Source organism: Enoplosus armatus, chromosome 9 (assembly GCF_043641665.1).
Source record: "Enoplosus armatus isolate fEnoArm2 chromosome 9, fEnoArm2.hap1, whole genome shotgun sequence".
Taxonomy (NCBI): domain Eukaryota; kingdom Metazoa; phylum Chordata; class Actinopteri; order Centrarchiformes; family Enoplosidae; genus Enoplosus; species Enoplosus armatus.
The window spans coordinates 18,260,931-18,277,972 of NC_092188.1; the positions used below are offsets into that span (position 1 = coordinate 18,260,931).

The 17,042-nt window shown below is 43.1% G+C and overlaps 1 protein-coding gene across 1 annotated transcript; it reads right to left on the reverse strand.

Moving 5' to 3' along the window:
- Window positions 1–231: 231 nt before the first annotated feature.
- Window positions 232–15,164, reverse strand: rspo3 (R-spondin 3). The gene is made up of 6 exons (XM_070911810.1): window positions 14,917–15,164; window positions 9,053–9,247; window positions 8,272–8,415; window positions 7,943–8,089; window positions 7,571–7,756; window positions 232–1,306 (listed from the first exon to the last, which is right to left on the reverse strand). The coding sequence occupies exons 1-6, from the start codon at window positions 15,014–15,016 to the stop codon at window positions 1,083–1,085; spliced, it is 996 nt and encodes a 331-aa protein (XP_070767911.1). The 5' UTR covers window positions 15,017–15,164; the 3' UTR covers window positions 232–1,082.
- Between the last annotated feature and the right edge of the window lie 1,878 nt (window positions 15,165–17,042).

Sequence of the window (17,042 nt, forward strand, 5' to 3'; positions counted from 1 at the left end):
GTTGTGACTATAGTGACGCTAAGAGATGGACATCAGCATCTTCATCAAGTGTTCAGGTATTACAGCATGTGACGCCCTACTACTGCTACAGTTTACACCCAAATGAGCTCATGGCAACCTTTGAATCACTGCACAATGTGCTGAGTTTCCTTTTACTCTGAGGGGGTTTGGAGGATGTTCAAGTAGATTGCACAAGATGGCAGTCAGAGGGGAAAACATAACAGACACAGGTACAAACCCATTATAGTTTTATTTGACATACAGGTGCTTTTGGTTCCTAGTCGAGGAGCTATACTTAGAGCATAGATTCCATTTACACAGAAAGAAAAACCAATGATAGATCAGATTTATCACGTATTTGGATAAAACTAGCTTTTGTCCAAGACATACAGAACAAATTGTAATGCTTTTCAGTTTTTGACCGTACTTCTTTGATTCACAGCATGCAGATTCTCCTATATCTGTCATTGTAGTGATTATGAAGATGTCTCAAGATGGCAATAGCAAACTCACTTTTATTTTTTCTTTACAAATTTTGCACCAAATAAAATAAAGTAAAGAGATCTAAAGAACAGGAACAACAATAATAAACAATTGTTCTACATAATGTTGCAAAATCTACATTCAAAAACCAAGACGCGCAATGTTGTACCAGGGCCCCATTAAATAACCATATCAACAAGCACATAGTATAACGTCTTTGTCTCTCTGTCCGTCTGTCTGCCAGTCCTCCACACAGTCATAGACATTTCTCACTTTGTTCTTCAGTCCCGACAGCAGTCTCAGCAGTGTCTTTTCAATGGAAACACTCTCTCAGTGGTGGAAGTGAAGGAGTAAAGGATACAGGGTAGAAAAAAAACCTTTTTAAAGTCCATAGTGGCCCAGGCCTTGTGGCTGAATGTGCCCCATCCCGCTTGTGCATAAACATTATATTCAAATCATACAGGTAGCAGCAACACCCCTGCAGAGAGGGGCCAAGGGGAGGTGAACAGTGGGTGAGGGTGGGGGAGTTTTGGAGAAGGAAGAATGGGAGGATAACAGGAGGAGGGTGGGGAGGTGCTGGACTTTGTCTGTTCAGAGCACTACTGTACAAGGCCGTCATCAGGGGAGACTGGTTCTGTGTCATGGCCTCTGCGATGCCTGTGCTCCGTTTTGTTCCTGTTATCAGAGTCTTCACGTTCTGCCGTGTCTCTCTCCCTCTCTCGCTCCCTCTCTCGCTTCCTCTCCCGTCGCCCCTCTTGGTTCTCCTTATCTTTCCGGTTGTTGCGGTTCCTGCGTTCTCTTCGCTCGTTCTTTCTCCGCACTCCTGGAAGTAAAGAAGATTAAATAACAAAGATTGGTAAAGAAGGGTGGAGGATGAAGCTCTCATCTCATCATCTTCTCACCATCAATTTCAGTTAGGAAATGTCTTACTTTGCATCATGTTCATACTGCTATTTAATATTTTAAACAAAGAAGGTTAATGTAATTAATATAGCCATAGAACCTGTCCAAAATGCAGGTCTACATAAATAATACCAATTGTCATGCATTTGCTTACTGTGTATGTCTCGTAATATATACAGAATGGCTTATTTATTTAAGGAATTTCAGGTAGGGAGCCTCAAACACACATGTTCCATACTAAGATAATTTCTTACACAGTATTGTTCTTGGATTTTGCTGTGGCTCAAAATATTAAAGCTGTAATCTTTTAGCTCGAGCCAGTTTACTGCAGTTGTTGATTTTTGTTTGGCAAACCACTAATTACTGGGAGATCTGTGATTTACAGGACTCATAGCCTCAGCTAATCCATGCAAGTTATGAAAACCACCACATATCATAAAGTGCTAAAAGTACCAAGACTTGTTGAGGGAGAGTGACACACTACAAGCACATTACAGGGTGCAGTGTTCACTGGTTACTGCAATGCTCTGTATTCACCGCTAGATGCCAGTCTTTAATCACAGATGGCAGCTCCTCTCCCTGTGATGAGCAGACCTTTGTCCAAAATAGAAAACCTTTAAATAAACCCCCAATTTATCTGCTCTTGCAACACCATCTCATAAACAAAACCAAGAGTTTTGGAATGCTGTCGGTTTATCTCTGCTCGAGCTACAGTTATTAATGATAATAACAAGATCCACCCCCAGGGAGGTTGGAGACGGGACCTGCAAGTGAAAGCAGAGGAGGCCCTTTCCTGTTGTTGTACTGCTGCTGTTCATGTGTGAGTGGAACGGAGCAGCACGGCCTGCTTGGCTGGTTGGCCGGCCAGTCGGGGATTGTGAAACTGCTGAAGTAGGCAGTAGGCACAGACACAGGGAGAGAGAGACAGAGAGATAAAGCGAGAGGGAGAGAAAGAGATCTCTCTCTTGTCCGCTTCATGTTCGGCCCCCTATGCTCATCCTCTCCCTCTCTGTCTGTTCATTCATCAAGCCAGGGCTCCACTTGGCCCACACATTCTGGGCTAGTGATACCGAGCTCTCTACCTGCCCACTGTGCTTAATCTTCTTAATGAAAGGACAAGACGACAGGAGATGAACATTTCATATGTGAGCGTGTGCACAAACACAATACGGACAGCACAGTGTTCACATAGTTTAATTGCAAGACAGTGAAAAGTAAGTAAAAAAGAATCAAAGATGGTGAAGATGTGCATGGATGGATGGATGGATGGACAGACAGATGGAGTAATCTGGTGCACTGACTCATTCGGGGGTCTGCCTCCCGTCCTCTATAAACACAGGAAGTCCCCTACGCTCTCATTGTTTTCTCTGCCCTGACACCATTTACAACTATTTACAAGTTCAGTGGATTAGTCATACTGTAGCCCCTGTGCTTTTGTCGAGCCGGAGGAGAAACCTAATCCGTGCCAGTGTTGAGATGATTAGGAGACTGTTTATCAAACGAACCCGCGTTCGGTTAGTTGGAACGGTTTCTGATGGGCTTTTTGTAAACTGTGTGTTGACATGAGTGTAATGGTCCCCAAATGAGACACCTTTGGAGGTTTTGGAACATTTTCAACGGACATTTACCGCATTCCCAAAAGCCAAGTTTTAATGAATAATGTCATCAAGAGTTTGAGACTGGCAGTTGAGTGGTTGGCTCTAGGGACAACACATGAAAATCTTCCAGTAATTTTATGAAGTACAGCCTGTACCTGCGGTGATGTAGCTTCATTTGAATGTAAAAGTTTAAGAAAAGCTTCCACGTTTGCCTTACTCAAAAGTGGAACTGCTTTTAAGAGAGCAGTCAAGACATCACCAATTAGTCCTATTTCGGCTGAGACTTACGTACAATATGCTGTAAGGATGCAAAAGCACTAAGCACTAAGCACTAAGAATATACTACATACATTTTTCTTAGAGAAGAAGAGTTCCAGCTGGTGATGTTTTGTTGTGAGTGTTTTTAGGGAATCCAAGTCAATCCAACATACTTGGATTGCTCAGGAATTGTAACACTTGGCACAGACAAATGATTTAAACTATTACTTCATATTGCACCACTTACACTTGTGGCAGGCGATGGAATCATTTTGTGAGTTTGCTATAAAAAGGAAACAATGCAACATCCCTCAGAGGTATAGTTGGATATTTGGGGACATACACTTTTTTAACTTTCTTTACAAGAGTTAAATGAGAAGAACAATACCACTGTCAGGTCTGTCTGTTCAGTATTGAGCTGGAGCTAGGAGACGATTAGCTTAGTTAAGAGGAAAGACTGAATGCAGGAGGAAACTGCTAGCCTGGCTCTGTCCAAAGTTTAACAATGCACCTACCAACACACACATTTAAGACTGCAAATATTTCTTGGTGACCAGCAGCCGGGTGCAGTGACTTCCTGCTGTCTCCACTGGTTGTCTTGAAATAGTTGCTGTAAGTAACTCCCCATAAATCCACAAAATGTCGCTTTTACTTTTCTATTTGATGAACCAAGATACAATGTGTTAATTAGTGAGTTTTAGAAAGATTTTAAAACCATGGACAGGGCCAGGCTAGCTGATCAAAGACAAAGACACCAATACTGGTGTGCACTTGTAAATCTCTGTGGTCACTCTTTAACCTGTCACTCATGTATATATAGCTACACTATACACTACATGCTTCATGCTTTTATTGTATCATTTGTACTGTGGCATGCTGTTAAAGATTTATCATGACCAATACAGTAAAAATATTGATATTCATTTCATATTCTAGTAAATCTGGATCCAGTCAAAGCCTAGTCTGTAACTTCTCTTAGGTTCCACATACAATTAGTGACACATTTGGTACACAGATGACAAGTTCAGAACATTTGCTGTGATCTCTAGTTAATGAGGGAGGATATATGCAGAAATGTATAACCCTTTTCCCTCTGTGTTATTCCCCTGAATTCCCTGCCTGCACAGTGTAAACACAGCCACTAGTGTGGACCTGCTGAATTGTCGGTGGCTGCAATGTAACTTCCAGAAATCTGTTGCAGCGCATTCACAAAAGACAGGAGTCAGTAAACTGTACTGAGAGCACAGAGAGGGGCTTTACTGGGACACTACATGCTGTGTGTGTGTGTGTGTGTGTGCTGGCACAATGAGTGACTGTTCTAGTGAAAGACATATGGAGAGAGAAAAACAGAAGAAAAGGAGATGAATAACAATCCAGAGAGAGTATGGAATGAACTAAAAAACAAGGTGAGAGTAGTGAACAGACAGAGATCCAATGAGAGAGCACAGGGGCACTGAGGATAAGGGGAGCTGTGTGTGTGTGTGTGTGTGCGCGTGTGTGTGTGTGTGTGTGTGTGTGTGCGCGTGTGTGCGGTTGGAGGAGCACTGTGTGTTTTATGGTGGCACATCCTCCGTGGCAGGCGTTCTGTCGTCCGGGGAGCTTTTGGCGGGAGCCAGGCTGGGATTAAAGGCTATGGGCTGTCCCACAAGTGGAATGCCTGCCGCATGGCCGCCAGGATGTCATGAGGGGGGTTCTGGGTGTGTCAGTGTGTGTCAGTGTGTGTGTGTGTGTGTGTATCAATCCCCCCTCACTGACTGGTTGATGCTAGCTTGCTTCACTGTATATTTCTCTGTGTGTAACAGGTCTGTGTGAGTGTCTGTATGTGTGTGTGTGGGAGTTAAAGGGTTTGCAGAGGGCACGCGGTCTATCCGGCTACAGAGATAAAGAGGTGAACAGCAGGTCCATCGAAGGACAAATTAGCCAGCATTAACTTGAGAGAGATGGCGGCGGATGAGGATGTGTGCGTAAACATTCACAATCTCAAGCCGTGGATAACGGAGGAACAGAGCCAAGTATTTCTGAATATTTCAGCATGTTTCCTACAGTTTTACAACTTTTCTGACGTGATATCCTAAAACATTGTTTAGGGGTTAATCAGGACTAACTGGAAGTTGGAATTTTGCAATTGTTCTGTAGAACTGGAGGCTGTAACAGCTGGATGCTTAAGTCTCTACTTAAGAGAAAATATACTTTCTTGCAGAGAGTTAGGCTAAATGACAAGATTGATGCCACTCTCATATCTGCGCATTAAATATGAAACTGGAGCCGCAACAGCATACAGACTGTAAGAAACAAGGTAGCCGAGCTTTGTTTAAAGTTAAGAGAATTTTCCTACCAACACCAAAAAATTGCTTTAGCGTATCACCCCCCGTAGAACAGTGGTTCTCAAACAGTCATTTCAGTATAAAATTCCTTCATGTGAGACAGAGAGACCTTTCTATATTCAGAGATGTGAAGCGATAGAGGCAACAGTATAGTATAGTGTAGTGAGTAAGTAAAAATAAGTAATATGTGTACAACCAAGAGGAGTAACAGGATGGCGAAAGAGGATGAAATGAGCAAAGACTTGGTAGACTCATGTGGAGGAGTAAAACGATGTAGCAAGGAGAAGAACCAAGAACGGGAGGAGGAGTGCCAGGACAGAGGGGGAGGAGAGGGCGAAATGAGAAAGTGCAAAAGAGGAGGAAAGGAAAAGGAGGAGGATGTATCAGTGTCTGAGGGCTGCTGGAGGATTACCGGGGGCTCTCTGAGGTCGGACCACTGACCCCCTAGCGTGTGCAAAACGTAAACAGCGAGGAGAGGACGCGCTGAAGCAGATAATTAGCTCTCATTCACCATGGATGCTCTTGGAGCGGGGGCAACTGGGTAATCACCAGCGCGGGCAACGTCGATAAACGGGGTCTGTGGTGTGTGAGAGACTACACACAGCTTTCTCTCTGCTTTCAATTCGCCTCCCTTCTCTCTGTACCCCCTCTTTAACCAGGCTCAGGCTAGATCAACAGAGCCGTCGACTCCACACTAAAGTCTCGGCCCCTACCCGACTGACTGGGAGCGCCAACAGAGAGCTTATATGGGGGTCTATGTTTTCTTTGGTGTGGTAGGGAGTATGTGTGTGTGTGTAGGGGACGAGGATGGGGGAATGGATCAGTAGAGAGATACAGATAGAAAGTGAGAGAGAGAGGGATAGCAGGGGTGAGAGAGGGCACATTTCACAGTCTGCCTTACAAATCACGTCGACCCAGTTGACTCTCTTCACAAATTACCACCATGAGCAGCGGCTGTGTAGTTATTTTAGTGAGACAAAGATGGTATGTGTGTGTATCTATGTGCACGTGTGTGTGTTTAGTGTGCCCAAGTGTGCATTTGTCTGACTTGTTTGAAATGGTGAGGGTGTATCTGTATCTGGGTTTGTGTGTGCATGCATGTGTGTGTGTGTGTATTGGCAGCTGTGGGGATAAACCAATACTGATCCCCTGGTCGCCGCGTGCCTCCCAGGGGGAGGATGTTGATGTTGAGCTGGCTGTTTCTGCTCCAGAGTCAACTGCTTTTCTGCTGTATCACACACACACACACACACACACACATATGCACAGAAACACGCACATGCACACACACATATACACACACACTGTTTGTTCTGTAAGTGTGAGGCCCCAGGGGGCTGGATCTCAGCCTTCTACCCTGTCTGCGATCTGTCATTTAACACTACAGAGCCCAGGCTAAAAAACAACCTGCCCTAGCCGCCAACCAGCTCAGTAACCACACACACGCAGTGCACATAACACAAAGAGATCATAAATGCGCCACAGCATTGGGTTTTATAAAGAGACGAGCCCTGAAAGCAGTTTTCACTCTGGTCATTAGAAATGATCACGCTATTCCCTGTTTACTAGGAGCAGAGAAAGCGGTTTTACTGTTTAAAAATCCAAAGAGGTCTCGTGGGAAAACACACAACATACCCATTGCAACATCACACATGTGTGTGTTCCCCCCACTGTCCTCACTCTAACCACAATGGCAATCCTCTGAGTAAACAGTCGTAGTCCTGAACGGAAGAACGACTAGCTCTGATTGTACAAGCTGAAGCAGCAAGGTCTGGAATTCATAGAGAGTAGAAACCGTGCCATGTGTCACAAATACAATGTTGGCAGCGAGTGTGATGGGTCAACAGCAACTACAATAGACAGTGTCTAGAATGAGCCCATTTTACACATTCTGTTTTTTAAGTTCAAATGCTGGATCACAAGGATCTGGAGTCAGGATCTGACGCATAGCTGGAACACAAACAACTGTTTGTGGCAACTTTGCCACAGTATCATTTTCTTTACCTGGACATTTTCTCCTCTTGACGAGGCACTCTTTGATCTCTGAGATCTCAGGGCAGGGTTTGCCAAAGGGTGATGGGTACTGGAGGACCTGCCGTGTGCGGGTCTCCTGGCCCCGCTTGAACCCACAGGTTCTACCGGACCGAGAGCAGGGGCTCCACTCGCTCCACTCACCCACCTCGCAGTGCACTGATGGGAAAAATGGAGAGCGAGAAGTAAGGGTGAGAAACCTCAACTTATTATGTTTTCTAAAGTTGAAAACCGGGTTACTTTCTTTTCTTCAAGCTTATTTGCCAGTTGCAGCCATGCTGCATCAAGGGCCTAAAATGTGGCATGTGCCCCTACCAACAAGACACGCACAAACACTGAACTGACCTTGTGCTGAGCACTCCATGAGTTTGTCATTGGGCTCGTAGTCCTCTGGACAGACATGGTGGCACCTCCCACTGATCTGGTACAGGCCTGGCCGGCACCGCGTACATGTCTCACTGTTCACACACGACTCACACTCTGCAGGGCACTCTGCAAAGACAAAAGCACAGTCAGGTCTGTGATTATAATGGCCAGATTTAACACATAAACAAAGTCAGAATTATTTGGTAAATTGTGCACGGCTACTGTGGGATAAATACAAGGTAAATACAGTTGAATAAAGGGCGAACCCCATGCTTTATCCCTGTCCCTGATAAACTCTAAACACTCACTGGGAACACACTCCCTCTGTATGTCGCTGCGGACCAGCCCCTCAGGGCAGTTCTCCTGGCACTTGCCGAGGTGAAGGTAGAATCCTGCTCTGCAGCGTGTGCAGAAGTTCTTGTTGAAGCAGGAGTCGCACTCCGACCTGCACTCTGACGAAGAAACACAGACCCACCGCCAGCGTTTATTTAAACCGTACAAGTTATCGAGTGTGTCCTGCGTGTTAAATATACAGCGTGTCAGCATGTGTTTGTGCGTGTGTGTATGTCTCACTGGGAATACAGTCAGGAATAAAGGCCACTACAGTCAGATTGATGTCCTACAGGGTGGCTTGTGATATAGGATTTTAAGTAAAGCAACACTTGATTTATTTTAATGTCACCACAAGGAAACATACTTAACAGGTATCAGGTTTTTCACATAATATCATATTTCACAAGTAGAGCTTGAAACGGTTACTTGTAAAGAAGTGTATATGGGGGGGGGCCATATATTTTGACTATGTCTCAGAGCCGGCAAGACTTCTTGTGCTTATGCTCACGTGTGAAACAACACACTGTTAAGAGGCCACATTTAACTCAAGACAAGTTTCAAATACTTTTCTGCGTGTGTTTGTTATGAGAGAGGATTATACTGAATCAGAGGACAATTAATTACACCAAGGTCTGGCTATTAATACCACACTTACAGACTTGTGTTCACTTAAATTGGGAACATACAATGCAAGGAATATTTTCATGAATATTCTGTCTATTCTACAGATACAGCGTGTTACTCGTTATGGCTTACTTGTGCAGGTGTTTCTTTCTGGCGAGCGTGTGCCGTAAAAGCCCGGGGGACAGGAAGTCATGCACACGCCGATCTGCTTCATCCCAATCCTCTCCAAATGCATGAAGAAGCGCGGCTTGCAGGACAGGCAGCCATTGTAGTCAGAGCAGGTCAGACAGCCACCCTGCTGGCACCCTGAGCTCACTCCAGAGATCTCTGTTGACAGGAGCAGAAATATTAAGAAAGTATGAATTTCATGTGGTATAATGTAGGATAAATAAACAACATTAAAATTGCTTTTTTGGCATTTCAAAAAATGAAAGTGGAATTTATCTTAATGGATAACTTTGGAGAGATCACAACATTTGATAAGAGCCAGTGCCCCAGTTCAATGCAGACACTTTGGAAGTGTTTGTAGATATCATGCTAGTAATATCAGCGTCCTTCTTATTCAAAGCTCATAGCAGGAATTCACAGTTCTGTTGGTGCCTTGCTGTAAAATTGTAATTCATTTAGCACTAAAATATTTAAGGAAGGAAATACATATCCAGTGTACCTTATATTTTGTTCAGCCAGGGACCCACATGTAGTCCCAAGAGACCCATTTTAAGTCCTAGACAATACCATCAACCTGACCTAAAGGTTTTGACAGACACTAGACTCCAGAGGATGTGTCCCATATGGTATGAATATCAGTTGTGCAGAGTACAATGGAATATATAATTTTATCTAAATCTAATTTTTTGTTATGGTGCCCTGCACAAAACAGGATTAGGCTGATGAACTTGGAAGTTATGAGGGTTTATACATTTACAAAAGTGGAGTTTCAGTGCAGATGTCAGGTCAGACCGTCTTGTGGATCTACAATACCAACACCTAACTCTTGACGCACTGCTGGATTTTTAGATTAGTTTAATGGTGGACCAACGATGTGACATTATGATATTAGTGTGTGTTACATCTCACCTTTCACTCTTCCAGGTGGTTAAATAGTTTTAAATTACACAACCAGTTCCAGTAAATAAATCAATGACAATAATACTGCGCTGAAAACAAAAACAAATAAAAAGAAAATGGCTTTTTTTCAAGAAGCCAAAGGGCACTATACTGATTAAACACATACAGCATCTTCATAGATGCCCACAATTCTTTTCAAATTAGGAAACAATATGAAGCTGCAATACTATTCTTAACATTCGCTAAATATTTGAGTTTATTATTTTAGGTATTGAAATATTTCAGTCAAGTGTAGTTGTGTCATGTGTATGAGGGCAAAAGGAAAATTAACAAATCACCAACAGCACAGTGCCAATGACAGCTATTAATGCTATGTTTACAACCCTGTTTATGTACATAAGTACTGTAGTGTTTACTTTATGCTGATATATTCTACAGTAGGGTTTTTGTACCCCCGCTCTTCGCTGATGGGATGATCCCCCAGTCTGCCATGGATGCAAGCTGTGGTTATAGGTTTTAATCATTTTAATTGTATGTTGACAGCCTTGTCACACACATTTTTAATGTCTCCCAAGTTACAGCATGAGTATTTCAATGTGACAGTGTGTTTAAGATTAAGATTTTAAAACTGTACAGGGCTGAAAGTCTTAAAGGAGTATTGAAGATGAAGAAATACATTTCGTGTCACTTTCCTGGAAAACCTCGTATATCATCCTTTTCAGTATCTGATTGCATTTGGTGGACAGAAACAGGAACAAAGAGGGTTTGGGTGGTTGCATAGGGATGTACATATATAGTAAATAGGTTCCATGATGTTGGGTAGTTCAGAAGGGACATTTTTGAGCCCTGATGTCTCAGTAACAGTATACTTGTTCTTATGAGGAAATGAGTTTAAATCACTCCTCTGTTAGAAATACGACGCTTTAGTTAAATCCAGAAAGGGCTACAGGGCCTTCGGGAATGAGAAAATCATTTCAGGGATGAGCATGTTACACAGGAGTGACACATGTGACATAGAGTCAGTATGTAGGCAACAGCCATCAGAGAAGTTCCATGTTTTACATACTTGTGCACCCATGCTGCATTGGTGCTCCATTCCCAGAGGCATTGTTTGGAAAATGCTGCAGTAGTCACACATGCTAGACAAATCATATGCAACCCCTGTGAGCACCCAAGGAATTGGTTTTCCTCTCCAACCTTGGCATCTCATGCCACTGGTTTAAGCTGGCCCTCTTCCTTCTTCTCTAAGTTTGGGGTTTAGCTGCCAGTTAACCATAGATCATGGACACTTTGTTTGAAATATCTCGACAATCTTTACAACTGCTGTCCATTTGCCCACATGTGTTCCTGCCAAGCTGCCCTGATTCACAGTCTTAAGACGCAGGAATTTGGCCTTGCCCTCTCACTTGCACCGACAAAACCTCAGTTGGACAGTGGTATCTTGCATAACATACCAACAGAGTCACATATGAATAAACACATTCACATGCCTGCGCAAGCACACAAACACAGATGGTTCATGGAGAAAATAGAATTGTGCAACAAAATAAACCCAGACATTTTGCCTTAAGTAGTGACTGCCTAGCTCTTTATAGGCTTTCATCATGCGACACACTTGACTCCCCTTTTATAATCTGTATCCTATCTTTAGCAAACCTTCTGCATCTTCCACGGAGCTGTCCTGTCTTGACAAACTAAATAATTCCCACTGTTAGCACCCAGTCACCCACATGCCTTCGGTTTTTGGATGATCACAGACAGGAAGCTCGGAGCTCGGGTTCAGTCTCTGCATGGTAATTTTGGCCGGTTGACTCAATGGTCATTGACTCCCAACTCACTCTTACCCCCTTCTTTCCCTCCAAAGTCTGTACTCGTCCACCCCTTCACCAGCTAATCCCTCCATCCTCCCTGATGTCTCTGCAAGTGTTAGATATCTGCATCCACGGAAGAAGTTTGGATTTTTAGAATCACTTGTCAATTGGGTACAGAGTCAGTCTGGAAAGGCAGAAGTTCACTCCTTACAGCAGAACTAAACCTTCAGCTTTGACAGAAGCTAATTAATGCTTTAGTGCTGCCATATCAGAACTGAATTACATCATGGCTGAGTATGTGGATATGCTATATGATGAAATGTTTTATCTTTTTCAGCCCATCAAAAACATTTTCAGCATCTCATCTTGAACAAAAAAGAAACTCATACTAATTTAAATAATTCAGATTTCACAAGGTTCAATCTCAGGGCATAATTTAAGAAACCAAACGCTAGAGTACTCTCAGTAAACCCTCCTGCCCCCCCCCCCCCCCCCCCACACTGTGTTGAGAGGCTCTTTAATATGGTTTAGGGGGAAATAAACATTTAAAAGAGAGAATCTGTGTGTCTTGATGCAGCGTAGGGTATAAAGCACACAACAACGTCTATATATCCTACATTAATACAGCACATGCTAAAATTTAAGTGGGAATAATCAAACTATCACATACAGCAGGTACATTTCCTTGTCTTTTATCATTATGACCCATGTCCGTTCAAGTTCAAAGTTCAAAGTATCTTTATTGTCCCTAACGGGGGAATTGGTTTGCAGCCAGGATCATACAAAAACACACAAAACACCTAAACACTGGTTGACAAGCAACAAAACAACAGGACACAGTGGACAGAGTGGTTCAGTAGGAGTTCATTCAGCGTCCAAAAGGTCAAAGTGTAAATAAACAATCTAAGCAGGCTGTGCCAATGAGAAATCTACAGACAACAGTTTAATGCTATCTACTGTTTCACATGTAAATGGCAACAGGGACAAAGGAATCTCTTGGTCCTCATAACAGGACCTTAAGAGGATGACCTGAGGGTAACGGTTCAACCACAGCCTTCCTAAACACCTGCTTGTTGTAAAGGTCTGTACACTGGGCTCGACTCCTCCCTGAAATCTTACCGGCCACTTTGATGAGGCTACTGAGTCTGTTTTTGCTGGTCAAAGTCAAATTCTCATGCCAAGCAACAATGCAGAACATTAAAACTGATTCAATAAAACTTCTGTAGAAGAGAGTCATCATCTTGGAGGAGACATTAAAAGAACATATTTTTTCTCAAGAAAAAAAACACGTTTTTATCGTGAAGGCAACACAAGATTGAAAACATAGTTTGTTACCCAGCACTATACCCAAGTATTCATTTATTGTCTGGTGTTATCATATGTCACTTGCAGTTATCTATAAAGGCTGTGTCTCCCTGCTGGATAGCAAAGTGATCCATACTTCTTCAGGTCTGGCCTAAACTACATTAGACAGAGCTGCCAATAACAGAGGTAACCCCAGGACCCCTTTAAAATGACATAATAAACACACAGCTAACCCCACATGCTGCAACTCTCTGCTTTTTAAAAAAAAATCCACTTTGGTGGTCATCAGGGAAGAACCACAGATCTGAGCTCTGTGATTACATGTAAAGAGAAGGAGCTGCAGGGAGAAGTTTCAGCCCCAGGTGGCAGGGATAAAAACATCACCTCGAAGGTCTATTATTGTAGATCACAGACAGTTTTCAGCCACGCTGGCAAGTGATACATGGAATATTCCAGCTATCACTGCTCTTCTCTAACAGACTTAGTCACAAAGCACATCTGGAGACCCTCAGTGATAAAGTGTGAGTAGGAAGAATAGAAAAATATACTCTATTGATACTTATTTCATAGTGTCATGGAAAAAGGCTGGCCTTGGCTCAAGCGATGAGACATAATGTTGGAGCCCGAGGAGATATATGGCAGATGAAATACCATCAGACTTAAGTGAGTGTTTTCACTATGGAACATTTCTGGTGTTTGGATGGAGCCTGCTATCACATTTGCATTAACTCAGATTTTGAACAGTAATAAGAACAAGATGGGACATGATTTCAAATTATGATACTGACTTCAGCCCCACTCTGTGTGATCTGGGCCAACATCGCGAGAAACTATACCCCTGCAAATTCCAAAATGTGGCTGTGTGAGGAAATACACTGAACATGGAGGTGACTTATCCAAATATGGAAACTAAAGCTGTGGATGTTCATGTGAACACTGATCAGCGCTGATAAACCGGGCAGCACACCCCGAGCCTGAAGTCTGCTGCTCTGACCGCTAGAGAGCGACGGGAACCAGGAGACTGAGCGCAAAGAGCAGCGACGGCAGGCTTCAGGTGACAGACAGAACTATTCACTCATCCAATTAAGGTTCAAAAGAAACATATTTAAAGTGGACAAAAGATGGTGAAATTACTGAAGGAATCATGGATGGACCATACAGTCAAAGCGCAAACAGAGCTGGAGCATGCGCTGAAATGTACCAAACCAACCAATTTAAGAATAACTCCCCCTTTTATGACAGGAATTTAATAAGTTCGAGTGCATAAACCTCTATAATAATGTAGAAAGGTAGGGTTGTGAGTGTGGGAGTGAGTGATAATATGTCTATTATCTTGAATAGCTTTAATAATCAATAATAATCTGGGGAATCAGCAGTCTACATTCACTCTTATAATCTGCCAAAAATTCTCTTAAATTATCTTTTAAATGAATAAAAAAAAACAATAAAGACCTACTGCAATTTATTTTGTCACGTCTAGAAAAGCTCACATCAATGGGACTCTGACCTGTGTCCTCAGATGTGCGCCTGTGCAGGTTTATTTGGCCTACAGGTACAAGTTTACCAATTTATAACATTTACCAAATAACAAATGTTTCTGTCGCCAGTCATTCATTTAGATATTTAGACTAAACTGAATATTGGATTCTCAGTTTGGTTGCCAAAATATGTAGAAAACAGGCCGGGGACATTTGACGCCTCTCGGAGTAGTTGAAATGTTGAATTACTAAAAATTAAAAAAGAAAATAAAAAAGAAAGATAAAGCCCGTGCTGGGTGTACGGCAGCATCGCACCGCACTTTGACCTACTCACGTTTATGTTGCCGGTGCCTGGAGCTGCTGTGCTGCTGACAACCAGTGTAATCCATGCAGTGCAAGATGATCAAAACAAAGGAGATCAGTTGTAATTGCATAGTAGCCCAGAGGTGAGACTCGTAAAGCCAATGTCAATGTTCACCAAATCACTTATTGGATAAGATTCCGGTTTCTTGCCCCAGACGGAGGCAGAGTGTGCAGGGTAGATAATTCCTAGACACAGCAGGACCCCCAGCTATGTGGTGATATGTGGTGATGGTAGCGTACGGTGGCCCAATGATGCCTGGGCCGCTTCGACTGTAACATCCTGGATAGGATCTTCATATGTGCCAAGAAAGAGTCAGGGATCCGTTATCCGTGCTGTGATAAAGAACATTCCCTCCAAAAAAAAAACAAGAAACAAACAAACAAACAAACACGCCAAAAAGCTCGATTCTCATCCGATGCGCGCAGGAGAGAAGCAAAATCAATCATTAGTGTAGGTCAAAAAGAGGAATAGAATGATTATGTATGATTAACATGACTCTCAGAAAGTTTGAGATATAATATCCATGTGTGGAGCTCCTTCTCCCCGTCTCTCTCAGTGGAGATGCGCCCTGCGTCCCGGTGTGTGGACACCCTAATGTGCCAGGCGCACCGAGAGGCTCGGCTTCATCTCAGCATCAGCTAAAGCACAAAAAGTAAAAGCCACCTCAGGAGCTACACTAGTAATAATAAAAACATCTGTAAGTGGAAGGTTTCGTAGTTCTTTCGGCTGTCAGACACACACCTCCTCTCGTTCTCTGTCGGCGGCAACTGAACCAAAGTAAATCTCCGCAGTTTCAGCGCTTTTCTGCTTTGCGTGCAGGACCCATTCACTGCCGGCCGGCTGATGACTCTCTGTCTCTCTCTCTCTTCCCCTATGAGCTCCAAAGTTTATTTAGAGGGCAAGCCCCCCGCGTCAGAGAGAGAGAGAGAGAGAGAGAGAGAGAGAGAGAGAGAAGTTATTTCAATGAGGGTTTAGAAGTGTGTACTGTATCTTCTAACTGATTCCGGTCTGGCACTGTGCTTCCAGTGATGCTGATCATGATTTGTCCATGTTTAAATTAACAAAAGTGTTATTTGTTTGAACAATCCCAGCAGTGAATGAGAAAAAGAAGAGCTCCATCATGACAGCAGGTGTTGATCAAGATGTCATGTTGTGCCCTCAGATCTCTCCTCCTTTGACTCCCATAATGTTTTGAGAGTTTGTGTGCGCAAAGAGAGAGATGACAGGTTACTGTCCTTATTCTGACTGAGATTATAATTCATCCGCTTTAGCAATATGAGATTAGCACACATATTACTGATTTCACAGTGACCTTATTGTAATATGGATTGTTTTTAGGACATATTTGTGCATTTGTTTCTAAAATGACTGATCTGCAAAAATGCACCTACTGTAAAGATGTGCACTGGAAGGTAACTGTTTAATGTACAAGGTGGCTTAGATGAGTGGAGAGGTACGAGATGGTCTAATCACCTTCTTTTCCTGAGTAATCTTTTTTTCCCTTAAATTTCAGTGGTTTGGTGTGGAGAGAGAAAATCCCCCGGCTGTCATCACCCAAAGAAGCAGCAGCAGCATCTCATTTTATTACCTCTAGAGGGAGTTAGTTCCATAAAAGCTTGAGGCACATTGTCATAACAGACAAGGATGGGCATCAGTGAGCTATGGTAAACTGTAGCACTTGACCTTTCCCTACCAAGTCCAAATATGATGTTGTTTGTATTGTTACATAACAGAACATAAAAGAGAGATCGAGAGTATAAAAGCCAGAAACAAATTGAAAATCTGTATCTTAAAAATAATAATTCCTTCCTGATCATTTGTCCCCAGAGCCTCAGTCAGCAGGTTTAGGAGTTTTGGTGATAATTGGCCTTTGGACTTTGCTGTATACCTCAAGGTTTAGTGAATTGCGGCCTCTGGAGAATGGAGCAGAGCAGTGTAAAGAGGGGGGACGGGGGGCCGGAGCCTCATTTGTCTAACGAGTGTGTTGATGTTTAGGGGGAACAGTATGCACGAGTCCAGTGCTTCTCCTCGCTGTGGCTTCTGGTCTTTCATCAGTCACTGTGCTGAGGAAAGCAATGCAAACACAGTGTGGGCTC